The 24,081-nt window shown below is 36.9% G+C and overlaps 3 protein-coding genes and 1 pseudogene across 6 annotated transcripts; 1 reads left to right on the top strand and 3 right to left on the bottom strand.

Moving 5' to 3' along the window:
- Positions 1-1,656: 1,656 nt before the first annotated feature.
- LOC149028013 (uncharacterized) lies at positions 1,657-6,360 on the bottom strand. 2 transcript variants are annotated; one of them, XM_089167805.1, is made up of 5 exons: positions 6,252-6,360; positions 6,059-6,164; positions 5,429-5,530; positions 3,372-3,532; positions 1,657-2,066 (listed from the first exon to the last, which is right to left on the bottom strand). In XM_089167805.1, exons 2-5 carry the CDS (start codon positions 6,150-6,152, stop codon positions 1,959-1,961), a joined length of 465 nt encoding a protein of 154 aa, XP_089023931.1. In that variant the 5' UTR covers positions 6,153-6,164; positions 6,252-6,360; the 3' UTR covers positions 1,657-1,958. The 2 variants fall into 2 exon arrangements, with proteins under 2 accessions (XP_089023931.1, XP_089023923.1); XM_089167797.1 differs by lacking the exon at positions 6,252-6,360 and having other exon boundaries at positions 6,059-6,244.
- Positions 6,361-8,110: 1,750 nt separating this feature from the next.
- On the bottom strand, positions 8,111-12,774 carry LOC149028014 (protein FAR1-RELATED SEQUENCE 5-like). Of its 2 annotated transcripts, XR_016175475.1 has the most exons (4): positions 12,649-12,774; positions 9,567-9,647; positions 9,394-9,483; positions 8,111-8,518 (listed from the first exon to the last, which is right to left on the bottom strand). XR_016175475.1 is itself a non-coding variant. In XM_089167818.1 (2 exons), exon 2 carries the CDS (start codon positions 11,595-11,597, stop codon positions 10,365-10,367), a length of 1,233 nt encoding a protein of 410 aa, XP_089023944.1. In that variant the 5' UTR covers positions 11,598-11,620; positions 12,649-12,774; the 3' UTR covers positions 9,786-10,364. The 2 variants fall into 2 exon arrangements, 1 of the variants encoding a protein (XP_089023944.1); XM_089167818.1 differs by lacking the exons at positions 8,111-8,518; positions 9,394-9,483; positions 9,567-9,647 and adding an exon at positions 9,786-11,620.
- Positions 12,775-13,115: 341 nt separating this feature from the next.
- Positions 13,116-19,015, top strand: LOC149028015 (Protein kinase superfamily protein). Of its 2 annotated transcripts, XM_089167831.1 has the most exons (7): positions 13,116-13,311; positions 15,502-15,757; positions 16,721-16,773; positions 16,854-16,921; positions 17,086-17,175; positions 17,294-17,363; positions 17,469-19,015. In XM_089167831.1, exons 1-7 carry the CDS (start codon positions 13,248-13,250, stop codon positions 17,759-17,761), a joined length of 894 nt encoding a protein of 297 aa, XP_089023957.1. In that variant the 5' UTR covers positions 13,116-13,247; the 3' UTR covers positions 17,762-19,015. The 2 variants fall into 2 exon arrangements, with proteins under 2 accessions (XP_089023957.1, XP_089023965.1); XM_089167839.1 differs by lacking the exon at positions 15,502-15,757.
- LOC149028016 (RING-H2 finger protein ATL70 pseudogene) lies at positions 18,832-19,375 on the bottom strand (annotated as a pseudogene).
- Positions 19,376-24,081: the final 4,706 nt, after the last annotated feature.

A 24,081-nucleotide genomic window follows, 5' to 3' on the forward strand; every position in this document is an offset into this window, starting at 1 on the left:
ATCATAATTCATTGGCCAAGGCCCGTTTTAGCTTGAGCAGTTCTGTTACGAGCAAAGTAGGGCAGCTTTTGGCATCAGTGGGCTTCGGTTTTAAAAAAAAAAATTCAGATTTTTTTTGAGATAAATTCCGAGTATTTTCAAAAAAAGAAATTTTTTTGTCATATTTAGACCAGTCACAAGGACTGGGCCCCACAAACATGGGGATAGGAGGTGAGAAAAAAGGTGTGGAGAGGAATAGAAATTTGAACCCATGACTCTCTTGAACTTATTGTCTCTTACTACGAGGTTGTCACTAGGTAGACGAACAACATCATGGCTTGTACCATCGTAAAGTAGCTCAGTTGATCCTTTTTGGTCTAGAAATCTGTAATAATCGTCACATTTTGCTGAAGAGGTCATGCGGCTAACGGTGTTAGTCTGCTAAAGACACGTACGTAATATATTGCATTAACATGACTCAACATTTGTTTATTGTCTTTACCAAAAAATAAAAAAAATTGGCAAAAGGCCACGGACCGGACCCGACCGACAAACCGCACCGAACCGAACCGGCAAAAAGAGAAGGCACCGAACGAACGAAACTACGGATATCCGAAAAACCGATCCGAAAAAATCCGATTATTTATTGATAATTGTCACTTTACATGTTTATTATAAATCTAATCCGGCGAACGACCGAACCGCCGGATCCGAACCGATTATCACTTATTTTAAAGAAAAAGTAAATACCCACCGGATAATATCCGGATATTACCGATCCGTAGCAACCGTCCGAATCCGGTGCTAATGAACGGATACGGATATTTTCCGGTAAGAAAATTTTGGATACGGATACCCTTAACGAATACGAATGCGAAAGCGGATTTCGTTTCATCCTTTCGGTCTACTTTTAAAGGGACTCACAGGCAAAAATCTCTAATAATAATTAGTCATGACATCTTGGCTAGGGTCAAGGGCCATTGCTTTGGGCAAAATGCCTGGTTCCTTAACTTAGATCTGCAGGATTTGTGCTGCTGATTTCAAAGTTACCTATAGACGGATCATTCTAAGCATTTTTTTTCTTTCTTATTATTCTTTTCCTGCCAATTTTGATTTCTCCAGCGGGTTTTTGGAAAACACAGCTAGGGGTTCAGGAAATCCAGGTTTTACCTGGTTGACGAAAATATATGCAGGCTACGCTTCTGTGAAGCAATTTCCTTTAGTCTGTTCAGATTGTAAATTCTTAGTGGCCATTTGTCATTCTCACATTACATCTTCAACTTCTTTTGAATGATTTACTACTCCATGAGCTCTCAGTTGTTTATCTCCAGTGGTGCCATGGTAGTCAATCCACCAACATTCTCCCATTCAACTATGCCCACAATTTTCACCTGTTCCCCACAAATTCTCCATTCAAAAGGCTATCTGGTGCAAGGATTCAAAACTCAGAATCCACATTGGAGACTTGGAGTTGAGCTGAATCAGTTAGGATGAGACCAAACTCCGACAGTATATTTCCCTCCCTCAATCGTCCTTGTAATCGATATCTACCTCCTAAAAACCAGCTTCCTGACTATGATTCTCATTATAACCTCATTCATAACATGGTCAGAATTTACAGATGCAAAAGGCTTGAAGGTCAGCGATGAGAACAAAGTCCTGGCAAGATGAAATATAATGATAAGAATAAAAGCATGTTCCTTTGATTTTAGCCAGAGCTACCTTTGTCTTGAGTCATTTGTCAAATTATTGAATTTGAATGACATTCATAAACAGTTATTTCAGCTTTCAGATATATATGAGAATGGCAATAACTAGAACGCTGGAAATCTCATCCCAAAATGGGAGGACTACATGACCCCAAAATCAGAGAGAATTGACAGTATGTACCTTTTGACATGAAAGCTCAAAAGGGATTTATCTTTTTTTACAATGTGTAGATGTGTAACAGACAACATTAAAAGACCATGTTCAACCACTTAAATAGCAGCCACTGATGATCCCACCTTGATACGAAAATCAAAGGTAACACAAGTCAACAGATCCTCATCTGCATCATTCATTGTCATCTTTAGTGTGTAGGAACCCTGCAAATTAAAGAAATTGTCAAAGACTGGAAGCATCTTAATTCATTGTTATTGATTCAATTTCAAAGATTCAATTATACACTGAATGGTGACATTCAATCCTTTGGTATGCAACTCTACGCCAAATCCTAGCTACAAGAACTAACAAGGCCCAGGAAGGTCACTTAGCTTATAATCCTTGCAAACATGGAAAATGAATAACCATCAAACTGGCTACCTCTGTCCCCTCCCCCCCCCCCCCCCTTCTCTCTTTCTCTTTTTGAGTTTCCCTCCATTCATGCCAAACGTATACAACCTCCACCAACAAGTTCTTACCAACACCTATATGACCTGTGTGTTAAGCAGACTTGGAAACCCTCTGCAATATGACCTGCTTAAAACCCACCTGATGAAAAGAGGACTTCTTTCTTTGTGCATGCCCCAGTGGGGAGAGTACGATTGTATTTGCTTCCAAATCCCACCGGAGTTCTTTTTGTCTCAATGACCAAAATTCTAATATTTTTTCTTCTCTTCTTGATCCCACATCCTTCCTCCTTTTCCCCCTGTTCACCTACTCCTTCACTATGGTACAAGAGTGTCAAAGGTATATTGCCGGAACTGTTGCACATCAAAATTTGCATAAAAGCATTGGCTAGCATATAGAGAAACCACCATCACCCTCAGTCCCTCTTGTAGTCTACTTCTAGTTTCCTCACTCTTCCCACCTTTTCTCTTTGCTGTTTCATGATCATGTCTAAACCATTAGCACCAACCAACAACATCCGACCCTTCATTGTTGTTCTCCACCCTCCATTAGACCAAAAAGCACTTCGACCAGATAACGCTGCTTCTTTTGCATCAACACTAACTTCCCTGGCACAGCAGCAGGGGTCCCCCCCCCCCCCCCCCCCACCAAAAAATAAAAAATAAAAATTTGTTTCTTAGGCGTGCTGGGCTGGGCTGCTTCAGATAATGGGGGCTTTGCAAATGAAAATTTAATTTTCATAATTAATGAACTTCATAAAGGGGCTGGCCTTGACAAAATGGTCAGTGGACCACCACAGTTGTAGCCTGACGTCAGTACATTGAAACAGCCTCTCAGCGAAAATTGCTGAGGTAAGGCCCTAAAGAATGCTTCTACATAAACCTTTGGCACCGGGTTCAACCAATGAACTTCATGCATTAATATTTGGTAGTCTACAATGATTGGTAGTTGAGTTGAATGTGGCAGTTTGACTTATGAGTCAGCATGCCATTATACCTAGAGGTGTGAAAGTGTACGGAGTTAATGATTAAAGTTATAAACTAGTAGGAAGGATAACTAACCGGTGGTGTGAATCCTGGTAAAACCTGGGTGTGAGATATCACAAATTTGCCAACTGAAACAGGGCAAGATGTTTCTGCACAAAGGTCATGGGTCTCCTTATGAATGGGGACCCCGAAATATGAAACATCAATCACCATGCTCCCACCTGTAATGCCTTCAGCTGCATGGAGTACATTTATTAACATCAATTTCAGTAAAAACTATAAACCATTTGAAAATGAAACTCCCAACAAAACCGCCAGTCCTCAAATGGGGCTTGCACAAATTCACACATGATGAAACTCTCAGAGAGAGACCAAAAAAATTGGGGAAGGGTGAAAGAGTGTTAGAAGCGAATGAAATAAGGTGAAACACAAACAAATGATACACATAAGAAAAGAAAATGTGGAAATGCACCAAGTAAATACTGGCTACTTTATCTGTGTTTGTGTAAACATCTGTGATTCTTTTAAATCACAGAGATTCAGCAGGTATAGTTCTAAAGAAAACAAGAAATAACATAGTTTAAATGCACAGAGCCAGCATATGTAAATTAAATATTCGGCGAGTAACTCATGAGAAAAATGATGGAAAAGGTATTCCATATCATTCATCCACGGAGTATTAAACAGGCAATATTACGTTGTCAAAATCATAAACAGGATAGAAAGTTGTTTCTTTGTAAGAGCTGATGTCAATATCAAGGCCCTCCACCACATTAATGATTAGCTTTCACTGAAAAACAACTTCTAAAAGTGGGAGGTTCAAATGGGTAGAATTTCAGAAATAGGGTTCCTACCTCATCCAGAAAAATCCAAGAAGTGTAGTCATTTCTTCTTCTTTTCTTTTTCCCCCCTTTTTCTTCTTCTTCTATTTGGGTGAGCAAAGCTAATATTTAGTCATAATTTTGATACAGAAAATGCCAATAACTCCACCTTCACCTATTCTGAATGTCCTCGCTGGTTCAATCAACAAGTTTTCGGACCATAAAGCTTCACATTTAGTACTCAGGAGCCTACTGGCATGAGTTGACCTAGACTTAGGTTGTAGAGTCGTAGACCCCATATGGAATTCAGATACACCACATCAAATAGTTTTGTTCATCATCCCCTGCAGTTATGTAGCTTACTCATCGCTCATTGGCTATGACTCTACTCTTGACTCCTTGTTCCTTATTACCAGAATCAGTTGCCTTTTGAGATTGCTCTTGACATACTGCCCAAGGAATCAACGTAACAACCAGCCACAAGAACAAGCGGGGGGGGGGGGGGGGACAAAAATTGAATCCATAATGGAATCTTGATCAAAGGATCATGTACAGCATCCGTTTAACCTGTAGTCATCTTAAAAGTAAGACACCATTACTTTAGACCTTAGTGACAAATAATGAACAGAAAAAAATGTCATTATGCAGAATAGTGAAAACCCTCATTCTGCCATTTAGAAAAGGAAAAGAAGGAAGCTGCTAAAATTAAATAAACTAACTCTAGACTTCTTCAATTTTTTTTAAACCTTTGTTGTCTATAAAAGGCAAACCCACTGTTCAACCAAAGTCCATCAGTAGGATAGGGTGAAAAGACTCAAGTAGATCACTCTATTTCAGCCCTACAGTTTTTCTCTCTGCTGCTATGGAATTCATGTTGATAGCGCCCAAATTGACAGGAACATGAATACTAAGTACAGCATATCATAGTTACGTTATGTATGTTAAATGGAATTTGCTAATCTGCAAAAATTTACACAAAAACCATCCTCTATAAAGCACAGTCACCGTTCAATCACAGTCCAGAAGTTGGAGTGGGTGAAAAGATTCCAGTAGATCACTCTACTTCAGCACAACAGTTTCTCTCTATTTCTATGGAATTCATGTTAATATTGCCCAAATTGACAGAAACATTAATACAAACTAGAGCATATATCGTAGTACATTATGTATGTTAAATGGAAATTGCTAATCTGCAAGAATTTACATGAAAACCATCCTCTGTTCAGGAAGAGGTTAACACACAAAAGAATTCTAAAAGAAAGATTCACTGGAAGCACAAACATATCCAATACAAATTAGCAGTGGCTTTACCTGCAGAAGCAATGATGCTGAAGGTTGCAGCCTGACCTCTCACCACAGGGTCTGGAGACATCTCAACTCCAGAGACCTTAACGGCATAATTTCCTTTCCTATCTGCACTCAATTTACAAGCCCGAGCATGATTCAACAACGAATTCATTCTACCACTAACAGTTATTAGGTAAGTCCATCGATTAAGCAATCAAAGCTTGAAGAATCATTTTTTTTCACAAAAATCATCGATTCAATCAAACATAAAGAACAATTCTCCAAGCAAAGAGACAGAGAGATACAATTTCGTCAGTAATCCGGAAGAGTAAAATTTCGATGGCGTCTTCACCTGATGAGCAGAACATTACAGAATGAAGGAAGAAACAGTCTTCTCACTTCAAACACATACCAAATAAAAATTCAATGCGTCCAAATTCTTTTTCGTTTGGTAAGTAATGCGTTCAAATTCTACGATCCTTAAAAATTAACCACAAAGCGATTTCCAAGGAGCAAATTTCATACAATAGCAGTTACAATTAAAAATATAAAAAAAAAATTCAAACAATAGCTGAAAAGTGAAAACTGCATATAAATCGTATTCGAAAAGGGGGGAAAAAGAAAGAAAAAAACTCAACGACCGAAGAAACTCACCACAATAGCGAACTGGCTTGGCTTGAATCGAAGGGATGAGCAAAAAGGCAGCAAAAAGAAGTGGAAGAAGGAACTTGAGCTGGATTAACTCCATGGCTTTACAGATCTGTGAAGAACGCTGATAAGATCAGAGTCTGAATACTCAGGTGAAAACAATAGGAACCGAGAGAGAGAGAGAGAGAGAGAGAGAAACCTCAAAAATCTCTGTTGCAGGCGTTGAAAAGAAGGTAACGTGAGTTCTTGGAACTTCTCCGTTTGATTGGCGCCTTCACGGCTTCAACCAAGGAAGTAAACATTATTCAATTCCTTCATTTGTCCTTTTCCAGCTTAATAATTATTTTAGCTATTCATTTATAGCCCTAATCTTTATCGAAATGACGTGTCAGCCACCCTGACCAGAGTTAATCTCGGTTGGTACCAAATACGTCTCATCGACCCCACATGAACTAGTTGGAAATTGCGCTGTTTTTTATTTTTAAATAGAAATGTATTTGAATTTAATACCACGTTTAAGCTTACAACCAATAGGAAGACGTTGCTTTTCGATGAGCATGGAAACCGAATATTCTTTCCTACGATGCCATTTTACCCCCAAAATTTCAAAAAGCGGATTCATTATTCGACCCTACGTTGCTTGTCGATTGAGTATGAAAAATTTTCAGAGGTCCATCCTTGTTAAGGGCATATGTAATACCTCTTTTCACAATTTCTTTATATATAAAAAGAACATTTGTACTAAAAAAAATTGAACAGAAGAAATAATGACCGAAAGGAAATTTATATTTGAACCAAAAAAAAAAAAGGAATTTATATTTTTATCAAAATAAAAAGAAAGGAAATTTATAATATACAGACTCCTCCAAGTTAGAGCGGAGATTTCCTCACGCAGCTGGTGTCCCCTCATTCCCCACATTCACATAAGGCTTGAAACAGGGCTTATCCATATTACTATGTACTCAAGGGTAGGCCCATGTGCAAGGGTGGAGGAATGAAAGGACAAATAATTGGGTGGAAAGAGATTGTGGATGATGCCATTAATTTTAGATGAACGCCACCTTGATGCAGACTTTAAACTTAATTTTGATGGAGTTTGGATTGAAGAGTCAAATAATGGAGCAATGGGTTGCATTGTGTACGCGATTCAAATGCTAAGTTTGGTAACAACTTTTTTGGACAATAAAATTATTTGGACGCCCACATCTCATTTATATTCTTTAGCCCCTTACTTTTGCCTCTTTATAGAGGTAGATCATAAGGAGTGTGGATCATTTTCTCTGACGGGGATCACTTTATACTTCTCTAACAGCGTTACAACCATAATTTAATGTACGAAGAACATAAAAGAAAAATGTATCCAAAAAGAGTCATCAAAGGATGGAACAATGGACAGTAAAAGTAAATACCAATTCCGTTTGAATACTGAACTTATTTCATCCTTTAGAGCAGTATAAGTAATTCAAATTCTCCTTGAGTGGATTCATCATTTTCAATTGACTAGTGTGTAGTTCTTCTGATTGATATTAGCTCAATCCTAGAACATTCAAGTACTAATGTCAAAAATTCACAGAGCCTAGAAAGAGGAAAAGAAAATGGGTGCAGATACACTTCAATAGAATGCTAGACGAACTCTGAGCAATCTGATGTTGAACTTGATCATCTTCAAGTGGAAAGCAGAAATCACAGGCCCTCTCTTTATCCTCTATTATCTCCTTGATTAAAATCTGATATTCTTTGTTACTTTAAAGTGCTGAAGTCAACTTCAGAAGCTAGGTCATCATCAAAGAATTGATCTTCTTCTGTACCTTGACCAGAAGAAACTGGGATTGACAACTCAACTTCCTCAGAATCATTCTCTGATTCAGCTGGACTGGATTGTTGTTCTCCTGAACCCTGGAGCTTATTGATTGAACATAATAAGAAAACTGATTGAACATAATAAGAAAACAAGGAATTCAGTTATCAAACTAGATCGAAGAAGATCTCTTCAATCTAGTGAGTTAAATACCAATCCAAAAAGAAAACAAGTACCAATTTGCTACATAGAAATATATAATCCATATACAAACTGGTATCAACTCAAGATGATATAGGTACAGCATTTGAAACCTTAACGGACAAAATTACATATGGACAAGTTGTAGGGAACATTAGGCCAGAATTCTGCGTTCTTTCCTGTACTTTTAATCCTCTTCAAGACTTTGTTTGGATCTTCATAGCCTGAAACTGTCACCCTTAGCTGACATCAGTTTTATTCTGGAACTGTGATCTCCAGTCAAGAGATCCACTGAGGCAATAGGTTGTGCAAGTGGTAAAGATGCAGCACCAAATGGATTATTATCAGCATCACATAAAAAAGGGTTGGCTTCTTTCTGACATTTCTTGGATGGCCCAAAACTTCACACTAGGACCTTCCTGTGTAAATATGCCACTCCAAGGAAGAGAAGCTCCAAGTACCTCCACCTGTGACAAGCTTCAGCTATTAAAGATCGAGAATGAAGCAACGAATCACCTATTGAGAGGTTGGGTGGGAACAGTATGCTGAGAGATATAACAACCAAACCCATTATATATATCAAACAGAGTAAATTAGAAAAGCCAGTCAAAATCTGAAACTGTGAAATATGAAGCTTACACAGACATTTCTAGTAACACAATTTGAAGGGAATTCTGGGTTAATTCTCATGTATGCTTTATCCTTAAAATAAAAACCCTCTGCTTCCACTCCTAATGTTAAAAAAAGAAGAAGAAAGAAAGAAAAAAGCTATATTTTTATTATTACTTCATGCAAGCACTTCAGTCCATATTTTTCAAGTGCCTCAAGCCATTGCCTAAGTACCTTGACTAGATATAAAAATTCAATTAAAACAACTTAAATCTGCACTAGGAATGAAAAGACATACAAAAACAAATTTCATAATTATCAAATGTTATACATGGATCATCAGAGAGTCAAAGATATGGTTGTCAAGAGTACAACTCACCCCTCTCCCATCCCCGAGTGCTAATACTTCCATGTCTGTATTAGACTGATTTGGCCAAAAGTCACAAAAACCCAAGTTTTTCCTATTCTTCCATGGGTGTAGCAGACATGTTATTTTCACTAATTCCATTTCCCCCAAAAATCAACCCAGAATTTTATTTTGTTTCTCAACTTTTCACTTGAATTTCAATAGTGTGAACATTTAGACAACTGGACAGGCAACCCCACACCGCACCCAAAAAAAAGGAAAAAAATAATTAACCTGTTCGACATGGCATACATCCTTTCATCTTAAGTGTCATCTAGTACTATTTGATAGAACCCAAAAACATTACAAACAAAATAATTAGATTACCATAGCATGTCCAAAATCAGAACCCTTCACACTGGTATTACACGAACCCTTCATGATTCACCAATCTCCCAACTTGTCTTAGTGCATGTACTGCCATAACCAATGGTTTAAATAAGATTACTTTTTCAAATAAATATAAAAGCAATAGAAATCAAGAGAATATACACATTCACCTGACTTGAACATTGAGACGGATCAGAACCTTGATGTGATTGTAATCTAGACACTATTGAATCTTGTGAGGCACCTACTTGCTGTAAAATCCAACAACACATATAAGCAACATTATTGTAATATAAGGAATATATATATATATAAGGATATATATTTATTTATTTATTTATTTATTTATAACTCTAATTTTAAATATATTTTTTAAATTATACTTGTAACAGTGATATGAATCCAGATTGTGACACATCTTTTGGTCCTTCATGCAAACCCAATGTGCTCACTGAAGATGGTAATCCAAATGATGTTACCTCAATGGAACTCTGCCCTTCCACTACTATTTTCCTTTTATTATTGTTTGCAACTTCTTTCATGCCAGGGCTTATCCCTTTTTGATCCAATTTTCTCATGTTCTTTCCTTTTGAGCTGTAATTGTCCATATGTTTCAGGAGATTCTTTTGAAATATATTCAATAGGTTCCACATCAAGTAGATCCTGGAGCTTTTTACGCAACACAATAGTCTTATCACAAAGTATCTTATAACCAGCTTCTGTACTACAAGCTTGGTAAATAAGTTCCACATACATGGGACAAATCATCCTATATCGTTGTGAGTGACTTAATTGGCCATCTACTTTAGTACCTTCCCTTTTTCTCCTCTCATCCATTGACAATTCTCTTATTGCCTTATTCCATCTCATCAAAATATATTTATCAGGAATGCACATTATTTGAAGGTGACTTAAGACTTTCAAAACATGGCTACAAAGGATGCCAAAACTCTCAAATTTTTTGCAACTCACATTATGCTCTGCTCAACTAGATTATGCAAGATTTTATATTCCCTTCCTATAGAACGCCCATGCTCATCCGTCAAAGAGATCACATACTTGGTATACTCATGATTTGCATTGTGATTTTTGAGAATATAAGCATGCACCAAGTCAAACTCCTCCATAAACTCCTTAAATATATCGGGAGTATATACTCTATAAGCTTGGTTCACCATTGGTATCCTTGATTGTGAACTCCCAAGTATGGTATTTCGTGCATCAAACTCTTTTTTTAATTCCTTAGCACGTTTACCATCCACAACCACCTGAAAATGATCCAAAAACCGTAGAAGATCATACCTAGGTTTCAAACACTCTCTCAAATCAGCATTGATGCTTTTAGCAAGTTGTGTTCTCCTCACACCTATTGTGAACACATCTCTCATATAACAACACGCCCATTTTACTTTCAATGCATATGTCCCGTCCAACCAATTAATGTTATGAATTTCATAATTCTCTCTCAAACTCCTCCAAGCATTTTCAAATTCATCCACTTCTTCATAATCCCAGATGCATTTTTGCAAACCTATATAGAATGGTGACCCTTTACGCATTAGATGTTTGAGGTGTTTCTTTGCATTTTGCCAAATGTGCCAAGTGCACAATGCATGCCGCGTACCTGGAGAAACCTTGGCTATAGCCTTTGTCATTGCAACATCCTGATCAGTAAAAAAGGTCTTTGGCTTCTTTTCACCATTAACTCTAAAGAAAGTTTCAAATAACCATCTGAATGATTCAACTGTCTGATCATAAAGCAAAGCAGCTCCAAAAATAACTGCACCCTGATGATGGTTGAATCCCGCAAACACACTAAAGGGCCTATATTCTTTATTTGAACAGTAAGTAGTATTAAAAATAACCACATCACCAAACAACCCATAATCAAATTGCATCCCTGGATCAGCCCAAAATATGTTTGTTATCTTGTCCTCGTTGTCCATTTGTATAGAATACACAAAAGATGGGTTTAAGCATTGTTGTTTTTCAAAATAGAGCAACAACCTCCCAACATCACCATAATCTAAATCACGTTGACGTTTGGTAATGAGATAATTTTGAAGATTTTTCTGGGTGAATCCAAGATTTTCTCTACCTCCTACTTGCAAATCCAATTGATTAAATGCTATCTTGGTCCCCATTCCAGATTTTTCAGCCAAATCTATTTCAGTAGCTTGGCTATCTTGGTCCCCATCCATCTCCAACCAAGTGTGACAACCCACTACAGAAATTCATTTTAAAAAAAGTTAGAGAAAAACTACCATTTGTATAGAACAAAGAAAAGAGTAAAGCCACCTTCCATACATATGTATTCAGTTTATTACTTCAAGCGAGCACACAAATCATCAAAGTATAATATAACAAAATGGCACCCTAAGCATAATAACCAATATGGCATCCTAGCATAAATACAACAAAATCATTGGAAGGTAATTGTGCACGACTGGAGTAATACATGCATTTTTTTACAATCAGCCACGGTGATCTAGACACAGTTGCACATTAACAAAATTGAAAACTCCAGTTTGCCAAAAATTACATTAATAGATGATGTTAGAGCTCTATTATGGACTAGCAGGAAAATGAAGACTATAAACCTAAAAATGAGATTGCAGATCCTATTAGTAATAGGATTCTTTGCAATTACATTAAAGTAACTGACGTGGCAGCTAAGACAACTTCTAGGAAGAAAAATAGATGACCCAAGAACAGGTGGAACGCATTGCCCTTTAAGGTAACCATGATTTTGTGGGTATTATTAACTTCCCTTGATTATTCTGAATTCAAAATCCCTCAAACCTGGACTGTTTGAGGGATTTTGAAGAACTAAAGTATTTTTATTCACTTCCCCTCTCTCTCGGTCCCCCACACCCACCCTCTTAAAAAACATAAGTTTTTTTTTTCTTTTATTAAGCTCAAAAGTTCAATCCAGAATCAGTTTGAGCAGTGTAAGCAGAAAATCTGCACACCGGATCCTATAAAAGTCATCGGGTGCTTCCTTTCCAAAGATAAGAAGACCAAAGAACAACTAACCCCCATTCAGCAAAAGTTGTGGCAGCTTCATTACGTTTTAGAAAATAAAATAGTCACAGTGTCTATAGGATAAGCAATTGAACAAACCGCTTCTGTTCCTTCAGGAACCAACCATTCAGTTCTTAGTTCAAATCTTCACTTCTTTCTGGTTTTCGCTGATTTACCATCATAAAATCAAATCTATGCAACATAAACCCTATACGAGGATAAACAAACCTGATTAAGCACTGCAGCTTGGCTCCTGTGTCTCTTTGCCGGAAAGACTGATGGAACGTTGCCGTTGTCGTCGTCGAAGATTTGAGGAGCAGCAATGAAGTCCCCGAAGACACCGTCTGCGTTTAATCTCCCGCCAAGAAATGAAGACGAATAGCAATATTAGGGTTAAATTTTGGATTTTGAAATAAGCTGAGTTGGTTCGGTCCATTTGGATGGTTCGAGTCGACGGTTTAATTTGGGTTACATTCCCATGTAGATTAATTAAACGGCTTAGATTTAACTTTTATTCGATGACTTCCATCCAGCCGTTGGTTGCACCTCGTCATCGAACACTTCAACCAGGCACGATAGATGGTGGCCCACACTTATGAGTTGGTCCTGTACGGCCGTGACACATTTTACGCTTTAATTTGGACAACTTGTTTAGCTTTTGACAATTCTTCTCTTGCTTTTACGGTTTACCGACCGAAGGTAAAGTTAGTTAATAGTGTCACACAGTTAGCTTAAAACGAAACGATGGAGTTTTGGAGGGGAAATTATCAATACCTGAAGTCTCTCAGTACAGGAACTCTCTCTCAAACCTTTCTGATTCTGCGAAAATGCGAGGTTTTATCGTTAAAATTAGGGTTTCTCTGCTTCCATGGCATCGTCGAGCTCGTTCAGGTAAGAAGTTCCCATGTCATTTTACTTATTATATCCTTGTCCTTCTTTTACGTCTGATTCTGAGCGTAGAAAGGTTTCTTGCAGAGTTACGCAGTTAATGACTGTAATGTGGTTCATTTTGAACGATTGATGCAAAATTCAACTTGAACTAAGAAACTACCTATAGAATTTTACTGAAAGTGCTTTGATGTTCTTTTGGTGGCTAAAAACTGTGGTTTCATGCTTTACCTACTGCTTACTTAATTGTGCTTTTTATTTAAGAATATCATGGAGTTCGAGTTCGTATTCTTCTACGTGCAAACTTTCTGTCGATACTCGCATCTGGATTAATGTTAAAGATAGTTTTTTCAGAGCCAGAAAATTTGCATCCAACGCTGAGAATGGACTTTATGTTCATTATCAGATTTAATCAGACACTGTAATGTGTTTTTTGTCTTTCATGAAGAAAGACTGCTTAATTGCACTTCACTTTTGCAGGCTGCTGATCTCAATAGATTTCAATTCGGATTACCTTATCATATGAACATTATGGAGAATTTAATGGATAACCTGGGGAAAACACTTTGTTTTGTGTCAGGAGATACAAATTTTGAGATTCACCTCCAACTTTGGACCATAAATAATTTTCAGTCCTGCTATTTCAGTTGCGGGGGTGGGGGTTTATAGACATGTGAAAATCCAAGAATTTGAAGAGTTGTTGAATTTTTTGAATTGTTTTTGGTAGTACACTTGATTGGAGGAGATCTAAGCTTACCCATGGATTTGTAAGACTTCTGGTAGAAAAATTGCCTCCTATTTCTCATCTTGCTAATTTTAGTTTCTTTCGACCCTATCCTAACCCATACCTTTTTCTTTTGGTCTCTGTTGCCCTCTTGCTTTGCAAAACACCCCCCCCCCAACCCCCCACCCCCAAAAAAAATCCTTTCTTGTCCCCTATCTTTCTTTCCCTTCCTTAGTTGTCGAGAACTTACTGAGGTACTGAAAGAAAAAGGAAAAGAGAAGCCAAAAAAATTCCTGTAATGTGATGGATTTTATTCTCCAATGGTATGATCACTATGATGCTTAGAAGCACTAGACTTTTTACGATGTGAGACAAATGCTGAAAGCCTAAGTATTATAGAAAAAGTGTGGCTTTGATTGAGAGGCCACAACCGGAAGCTGCTGCAAAAAGCAAAAATGGCTACTTTGATTGAGAGTCCAACAAAATCAATACTGCTAACAGTTGAAGAATAATACAGTTGGGAGGACTGCAAAAATGGCTACTTTGCCTCTAATACTGATACAGGGTGCATCCAGGGAGTGTTATTCATAATCAACTGTTAACTCAGAAGATGGTCAGATACATGATTGATCCAATCATATTTGCCTACCATATACAAGTTATCGAAAAATAGGAGTTTGTTATGATCCTCTATGTATGTAACATGCATTTTGATCAAATTGATTAATTTACTTTCAGAAAGATTGCTTGCTTGCAGTCTCTCTATCGGATTTCTGTACCTTTCTCACAACTTGTGGTGGAAACAGGAATGAGTTTATTCCTGTATATGGTGCCTTCAAGTATAACCTAGTTTCCTCTCTTTCATAAAAATGTTGTCTCAATGAACATCTGGTGTAAAACTGATATTCTATCTCACATCACAGCCTATGTGCCTGTTCGAGTATAGTATCTAAATGTCATATAGAAGTTATTAAGTGATGATTACCCTTACTCAGTAAATAGCCTGTGCAACATTTCATCCTTATCACATAAAATCCATTATGAAACTGGCTCTTCTTCTAGTTATATCCCATACACTTTTAGTGAATGGAGACTGGAGAGAGATGAGTTATGACAGACTTGACAATTTAGACCATACTTCTGTCTAGTTTGTTCATAATGCTTGCACATTTTTTAAATCATTATTGAGTGCATTTGAAAATTTATTTAATACAAAACCATAATTTTCTTCTCTATTTAATATAAAACCATAATTTTCTTCTTAAATTTAAGTATGATAACATTTTAAACAATACCTAGTAAGAACAATCAAACTGTGCTGTTTCATTCAATATGGCTCTTCTTTCCAGGATTTTGATACACTGTGTTTGGATGAAGCTTGTTATATATATATATCTAAATGAATGAAATACACATATAGATGTTATCCAAATGACTCTAGAACTAAAGTCTCCATCTATCTTTCACAGGCCAACTATCCTTCCTACGGTGCTTCCCAAACAAGGATATAAAAAGTGCTACAGATGGTTTCAGTAGAATCATCGCTAGCCTTTCTAGTGGTCCAATTTATGAAGCAAGGTTTCAAGATGGCTTCATTGCCATGGTAAAAGAAGTGAAAGCTTTTCCTCGAGGAAAGAATGCCTTTTATAGAGAGATCCAACTATTTAGCCACTTAAATCATTGCCACCTAGTTGGATTGAGAGGGTTTTCCGCAGGACGTGAGAGGTTAGCGTCCACCGTGGGTTCTCTTCTATGGAAGTTTCTAATTTTTTGTTATTATTATTATTTTTTTTTTTTTGGGGGGGGGGGGAGAGGGATTAAAAATCTTGAATTTTCTAAGATTGTAGTGGAAAAAACACAGTTAAAATTTTAATTTGTTTCATTGTTTAGGTCAGACTGAGATGAGTGAATTACTGGAATGGTGATTATGCCCTAATTGAGTGAAATACTGAAACAAATGACCAAAAAATTGATGTAACGCCAGTGCTTATTTTGTTTTGCATCCTCTTTTGTCTTGGCCTTGTTGAAAATACAGAACAATCAAAAGTTTCCAAAATTTCAACTTTGGTTTTTGAACTATGAGTAAAATAACCAATACCATAACTTAGTATAAAAGGAAAAAATAGGATTTCTCTAAAGTTACCAGAAAACTTTATTGGGATGCTGGATGATTCAACTTTACAATTTCTACATATTATTCTCAAGTTTTTACAAACAAAGCGAACTAAATTTATTACTCAATCTGGCACCCACGAATCTACCTATACTCTGGCATTGCTACAGGCAAAGAAGCTACTTGTCACAGCTGGATTTTCATTTATCCCAGCACTGGCTGTCCTCTGGACTCTCTCCTGCTCTTAGTTTGGTTTGCCTTCTTGTAGCTGCATGATGCTTGCTCATATGCCCTCCCTTGGTCCCTCCTTTTAGCAATTCCTGAAATTTAGATTATAGTGACTATGTTCTATGTATATCTTTCTTCATGATAAATTGTTGTCAGATTTTCATGTTAAAAAATTTGGGTGAAAAAGTTTTTGTATCATGCTTTTCTTCTTGTCAGTAATACCTAAAATGAGGTCATGTTTCCGTAGGGTAAAAAGATAGTCTCATTTCCATACCTTTTATGTGGAATACATCAGTTCTATAATAATGTACTCAAAAGTTCTCTGTTCTATGCTATAATGCTTTCAGATTTCTTGTGTTGGAATACATTGAAAATGGGAGCCTGAAGGCGCATCTTACTGGTACAACCTCAGAAATCTTATATTGTATTGCAACTTGTAGTTTTGCTATAAAATGATATGATGGAACCTCTCTTGAGCAGACCCTCTCAAGACTCCCTTGAACTGGAAGACAAGGCTGCAGATTGCCACAGGAGTCGCAGCTGCATTGGTAGGTTATCTACCCCTCTCCCCTCAGGGGGGGTATAAAGATAATCATACAAACACACTTATCTGATATACATTTACATCACGTGCATATACATTTACATGTATATCCTGTTGCATATATTTGTATATATTTCTAATTGCAATCTATCCATGTGGATAATGCAGGAATACTTGTATTTCTTCTGTGACCCACCTGTCTATCATGTATCCATAAATTCAAGTAATGTTTTGTTGGATGAGAACTTCAATGCCAAGGTAAGGGATTATATGGGCATGCTGCACATAATTGTTGATTTGTGAAAGGTTCGTTTTTTTCTCATATGTTCCTGTGTGCTACTGGTGGTGTCAAGTGATTGGCTTTCCTTCTTTGCAGCTGTCTGATATTGGTCTTGTGGGTTCTTCTGGAAATCATATTGCCAAGTCACATTCTTTATGTTCTAGAGGTGAAGCCTGACCTCTGTAATGAACTACTGACTTTCCAATGTTTACATTTCAACTTTTCATTTGACTATTGACACTTTCATTTTGTTTTTTCTCCCTCCTTCCAGGTTGCATGAATCAGGAATGCAGAAACATAATCTTTCAGCTCGGAGTGCTGATTCTGGAGCTAATAACTGGTCAACCTTCAGAAGATGGTGGTAGTGACTTGGTCAAGTGGGTCCAGGATTCAAACTTTCTGAGATCCATGCAAAAGATGGTAGACCCAGACCTTGGAAATACGTATGATTTTATAGAGCTTAGAACTCTTTTAACTGTAGCAAGATTGTGTACCAAAACTGATGGCAACCCACAATATGTCAGAGAGATACTTTGGTATCTCCAAAGAAAGGTAGAATACTAAGTTCTGTTTGCCTAATTGTTTCCACCAGAGTTTTGATTGCTTATTAATGCTATGTATGTTTAAAGTAAACTAAAGAAAAGAAAACCCAATTTAAGTCCATCTGATTTGCAATATAATTATTGACTCATGGAAGCAGCAACCTTATGAAAATTTGAGCTCCTTGCCACTTTTTGATGTTTCTAATTCTGCTTATATCTCGTCTACCAAAAAATAAAATAAAAAGATCTGGAATTTATCTCTAACTATACCTAAATTAGTTCATCTAAAAATGCTATTAAGAATTTTTACATTTATGAAAAATTTGTAGCTCTAAGAGGGGGCATACGAATTATACACTGATAGAGGGCTTTGAGAAAAGATGGATTCCTTAAACATCTGCAGTTAATAATTGGAAATTAATTAATGAACTACTAGTTTAGAGAAAATCAAATTCGTGAACTTTACACCATGAGGAAGCTAGTCACAGAGATCTAAGGTATTGAAGCTTGCTCATTTGAGAAGAAGAGATAAACACCAAGGTGCTAGTGCACCCTTCCATAGCATCTTAGAGAACCTTTTTCTATATATTATGCCACAGAAATTTTTATAAGCTATGGTGGTCCTGAATATATTTGAATTTCTATTGGCTGCTCCATGATCATAATTTTTCATTTGGTTCAAACTTATTTAAAACATTGCTAGAGCTTTGAAGAATTTTAACGGATCTTTTAGGAGGTTTGAGGAATTTTTAGGCCAATTCTTTCCCATGACCATTCTGTTATTAGAAGACTGGATCCTGTATATTTTCTCAGGGTTCATCCAGGTATAATATTCCTTCCAGTTCTCATTAACCTGATTTAGCTACCTCTCATTCGCCTCTCTTATTGGTTGGAATTACTTGTCCATGCATGTAAGTGGTTTTCTTAATCTCTTCCAGAAGCGTTTCTTTTGCATCAGAATGATCTCATGATTCATGTGTGCTTGCTGGTTATGTTGTTACCTTGAAAAAAGATGCAAAATATGAAACTACAAAGATACAAGATATTATACAGGGCTCCACCAGAAGGTGAGCTTTGTGATGAATTGGCAGAAATTTTACAGTTTACAGTTTCTAGAGAGGACATTAGCTTTGAACACCTACTTTCATCCAGGCAGACTAGCCAATGGGGCCACCTCTGCAAGAGGAGTTGTCAGTGGAGTTGGGGCTGGAGAATTTCGACATACAGGGCATGTGGGGTGTAGTCGCAGCCATGGGTCGACACACTTGACATGAAAGAGGTGGCCACAATAAGGTAACAGCCTGAGCATATCATTTCCCTTGTAATCTGCTAGGCAGATGGAGCAGCAGGAGGCGGTGGTGTCCTTGCTGAGCTTGGCTTGAGAGTAGAGGACCTTTGGGAAGCTCCGGAGTGTAGCCTCATCGAAACCTTCTTCAATTGTGATGCAGTGTTGATCAGAAAGCTCTATGTGGCCTTCTGCTTCAGGATACGGATTTCGTGTGCAGAAATAGGAGGTGAGGGTGATGGTGGTGATGAGGAGGATGATACCTATGGAGACCCCAATGCCATAGCTGAATCCCCCAAAGTTTGATGAGCTGAGCACCCCACTATAAGTATCCACACCAGTGCTGTTCATTTCCTAGAAGAGATTTGAAGAGGATTGGTGCTGGTACCAGTGTTGAAATTTGAATGAGATTTAGGATCTATAATACGCCATGGCCCTGGTGAAGCTGCTTGTCATTTGAGGAGAGGAGGCTGTGGTGGGGAGGTTGTCAACGGATTCAGATGTCAACAATAACAAGGAAGAGAGAGGAGGGGGGCTTTAGTGGGGTTTCAAGTGAGGGGGAAATATTTGACTTCGAAGGAAGAGAAGCTAAGAAATTGGGCCCTCTTTGAATATATATCTGTATAACTTACGCTACATAAGAAAATCTCTAAGGCTTTTCGTGTGATGTTTCCTGTCTGCTACTGCTCTACTGGATGCTGGAAAGGTCAACTGCTACTCCAAATGGGGAAGGTATTCATTGGATCACTCTTAATTGTTAAAATCTTTTTTATAATCTTGTCCTGTTACCTATGAATATTCTAGTCTTTTCTACTAGCTTATTGGTTTATTTGATTGTGGAAAACGATTCTGTCTTTCCCTATCATTTTCATGCCACCTCTCTCTTTCTGAATTGGCACTCAGAACACGACTAGTTGTCACTTCCTTCATCTTCTATGTCATCTCAATTGTCTTTGCTTATATTTATAATGTTAAGAAAACTCTGGCTGGGTTGTGTGGGCCAACTGCCCAGCCCCTATTGATGCTCCACACGTCCTGTGTTTGGCCCTTATGCTCAGACAGGGATCACAGAGTCAACCAGAAAACCCTCTCCCAATTTTAATATTGGAGGCCAAATAGGAGCTAAGCTAATATTTGGTATCCGCTATATAGTCCATACAGATAACATAGGAGCAATATATTTCCTTACCATTACCTAAAAACCATTTATGTTTGTATATATATATTTAAGGTGACTCAGATCCTTGTTCTGGTTTGGATCTTGGGGCTTTAATCTTTTCGTCTTGCCCTTTTCAGTGTTTATTTATTTTGAAAAACAGATATAAATATCATGGGGAATTCAGTCTACGAGATACCTATGTACAGGGAAAATGTTCTATTATAAGGTAAAAGATTGATTTGATAATTCTGATCATTGGAAATGGGATGGTTCAAAAAGTTAGGGTTGTCTTTACTTCATACTTAACCTTCTAACTATTGTTATTCCCTCTCCTGTGCATTTCTCAATCTTATTAGTTTTGACCATTTTTTGAATCTTTGTTTTGAAAATTTGAATTATTCTAAAACCTGATATGCAAGCAGGTTGTAACTTGTTTCAATTTGGATTGGAGGATTTTGCCTCCTATAGGGTATCCAGGTTTTTTCGTATAATGTGTAACAATATCATCAGCTCCTCTGTATATCCCTCTCTGCTCTCGACACACTATGTTTAAAAATAACTATTAAATAACAGCATGGTTGGTAAGAACTGGTGGTACAACAACTGTTTGGGAGTTAGCATAGCATAGCAAAGCTAAGTTGTTTTATATATAGATTAGTTCTATTTTAAGCTTTGGAAGATAACTAATGCGTGGTCTTCACCTATTAGGCTATCATCCACTCTTAAAGTCGATGAGTACGGCTTAATTTTTTTTTATTTTTTATTTTTATAATTATTATTATAATTATTATTATTATTATTATTTAATATGAAGAGAAAAGAAACATTCAGCAACTAATTGCATCTACTGATCATTAACAAAATAAGAGTGTGGTGGCAAATTGCACATTCATCGTTTATTTTTCCCTTTTTGAATTAATGTTTGAGATAAAATATTTGTAGAATTTTGTCTAACCATTAATAAAATAACCCAGTTGGATGTATAATGATGAATTAATTATTATTTTATTTAAGGAACAGCACAATAAGACAAAGGGTTTAAGTCAGAAGTGAGCAAAGGGAATGGGGATAAGATGCTTTCGGTGAAGGTACTACTAGTGAATGACATAAAAACCGGTGTGATTAGGGGTGTTAATGAAGCGTGACAAACATTGGAAACATAATTTTTTTTTTTTTTTTTTTTTTCTTTTGGTAAACCAAATTTCATTCCTCAAAAACAACCAGACAACAAACATCCAAACTACAAAGTCTAGTAATCCAAGTAATGGAAATAGGCCAATTAACCTTCCGGAAAAGGAGAGACCCTTTCGTGTTAGAGAGTCAACCAATTTGTTAGTCTGTCTAGGAGAAAAATGAAATTTGCAACCTACAAATTTTCTAGCCAAGTACTAAATATGCCATAACACAAACCATATCTTTGATAGCATTGTATAACTGCAAACAATCTATCTATGCTTCAATAACCTCAAACCCCTCTGTCAAGCACTGGAGCAAGCCCTCCTGCAAAGCTAAAGCTTGTCCTTCAATCACCTCCGTGAAGCTAGCTGGAATAGACAGCGCCAGTAAAGGCATTCCTATAGAGTCTCTAACAATCAACCCCAATCCATCCTTAAATCAAAAAATATAATGAAAAGACATTTCCTTGCTTTTTGTATATTCTTTTTCTTTTATGTGAGATATCAAGAATTACTTAATATCCCATTCCCTGGAAGTAGTCCTAGGAAGAGTATAGTATGTAGAAGACTATTTGATTTGACTTTTTTTCAATTGAATTTTTATACTTCGCATCAAAGATGGACATGCACTTATATATTTGAATAATCCACATAACATGATTTATGAGATGAATGATGGAAGTAGAGGGTGAAGGTCGGCACGGTATTATTTGACCCAATGGGTTGACCTGATTTAAGTTCTATAAATATATATTCTTTCTTATGAGATCATCATGCGGTTTGGGATTTTCACCAAGGTCGAAGTTTTGTAATTCCATGGCGACAATTGGTTAAAAAAATCTCCATTGTAATTTTCTTCCTACATAGTGAAAGTTTATATTCTCTTATAGACATAGCAAAATGCAAGGTTGGTATATAAATCACATTAAATCTTTGTGTTTTTTTAATTTATTTTTATCTTTATTCATTTTTATTCCTAATTTATTGGTGTATATTTTAGCAAATTTAATCATTTGTCTTCTTATCTAGTGCCATTTCTCCTCATGCCTCTCAATGCTCGACCATTATAGTCAACTGTACTTTTTTTTTGTTTTTTTTTTTGTAGTTTAGAATATGCGATATTTTTTATTTGTTGGAGATGAAATTATTACATAATATATGATCGGACAAACCCACAACCTCTTCGGAGAGGTGTTATTTTTTTTTTTTTGGGTAAGTGGAGAGGTGTTACTCTCTATTCATATAATATTATTTTCTTCTTTTTATATTCACTTATCAATATTGAGACTTCTGGGCACCACAAAATTTAATTATAAAATTAAGAAGTCAGACTTGCACCCGTGGAGTGAAAATAACGGGCTTTCTTGTCAATAGTTCTGGAATTTTTATTTGGGACAGCAACTGTTGGCTGCTGCCCACGGCTCTAATAGTGCCACGTCATTAATATTTCGAACGGTTGAGATTCAAGTAAAGTTTTATTTGTAAATATTAATTTTTTTTTTTGTAATTTAAGGGTTTAAATTTTATTAATTTACAAAAAATGTCCCTCATCTCCTTCCTTCTTCATCGGCAACGTGTTGTTGCTTTCTGTTGTCTCCGTAGACGAGCCCTCCCCCTTTCAAGAACACGGAGAGACTCAAACCGTTCTTCTTCAAGAACACAGAGAGGCTTAGCACGCCTGTGGAAGTGAAGATGATTTTATCTCTTTAAAATCCTATTATGGAGTACTGAATTCGCCACCGCCTAAATAGCCGCGAATAACAACAACGGTTTCAACCGATGATCGGTTTGGTTGGAGAAACTGCGTGATGGAAGATGATGATTTCATCAACGACGGCGAATTTACTACTGCCGTCAGCCTGGTGCTGTTGATTTTAGGGCAAAACAAGGGGAAAAAAGGTGAAAATCTAGGGCAAAGTAAAGAAATAATCATTAAATCAAGCTCTCACAAGACATTAGCCATCAAACCCTACGACTGAAATTTAGTCTTTTCCCATCTTTTAGATCTTGAGAATTTACAAGAAACTGAAGAGAGAGGAAGAGAGAGTGATCTTGTCATGGCCAAGTTCGCTGGATCTTCAGCTATCTGTCCAATACAACGCTCCAAGGAAGCGACTCAGCATTTCAACGGCAATCGATGACGGCCGTTGCTATGGTTTCTTGGAATCATGCTCCCAAATGGCGTCGATGAGAAGGCAAATGAGAGAGGGTGTTCCCAAATGGCGTCGGTGAAAATGAGAGAGGGTTATGGCTGTCAGGTAAGTGAAGGACTTTCTTTGTAAATTAATAAAATTTAAACCCTTAAATTACAAATACAAATACAAATACAAAAATCAATATTTACAATAAACATTCATTACTTGAATTTCAACCGTTCGATCAAATATTAATGACGTGGCACTATCAGAGCGCTGGCTGCTGCCGCAAATAAAAATCCCCTCTTGGTTGGTGTAATCGATATTTTGTTTCGCCTTTAAGCATATTGTCATTTACTAAAAAAAAAAACTTAAGTTGGGCCTAAGTCCTGATTCGGCCATTTATGTGACCAATATTAGAAGTTGTCCATATTATTGAATTCGCGTCTGCATCCATTTCGCAGTATTCGAATCCGTCCGATTACTAATAGGATTGGACATGGTATACCCCTTTCTTATCGATTATTATCCGATTAAGATACTTATTTGGATATATTTTTCTTATTTATATAAATTTTTACTTGAGAT

The sequence above is a fragment of the Hakea prostrata genome, chromosome 1 (assembly GCF_041222555.1).
Source record: "Hakea prostrata isolate BN-2017 chromosome 1, UWA_Hpros_2, whole genome shotgun sequence".
In the NCBI taxonomy this organism is placed as follows: Eukaryota; Viridiplantae; Streptophyta; class Magnoliopsida; order Proteales; family Proteaceae; genus Hakea; species Hakea prostrata.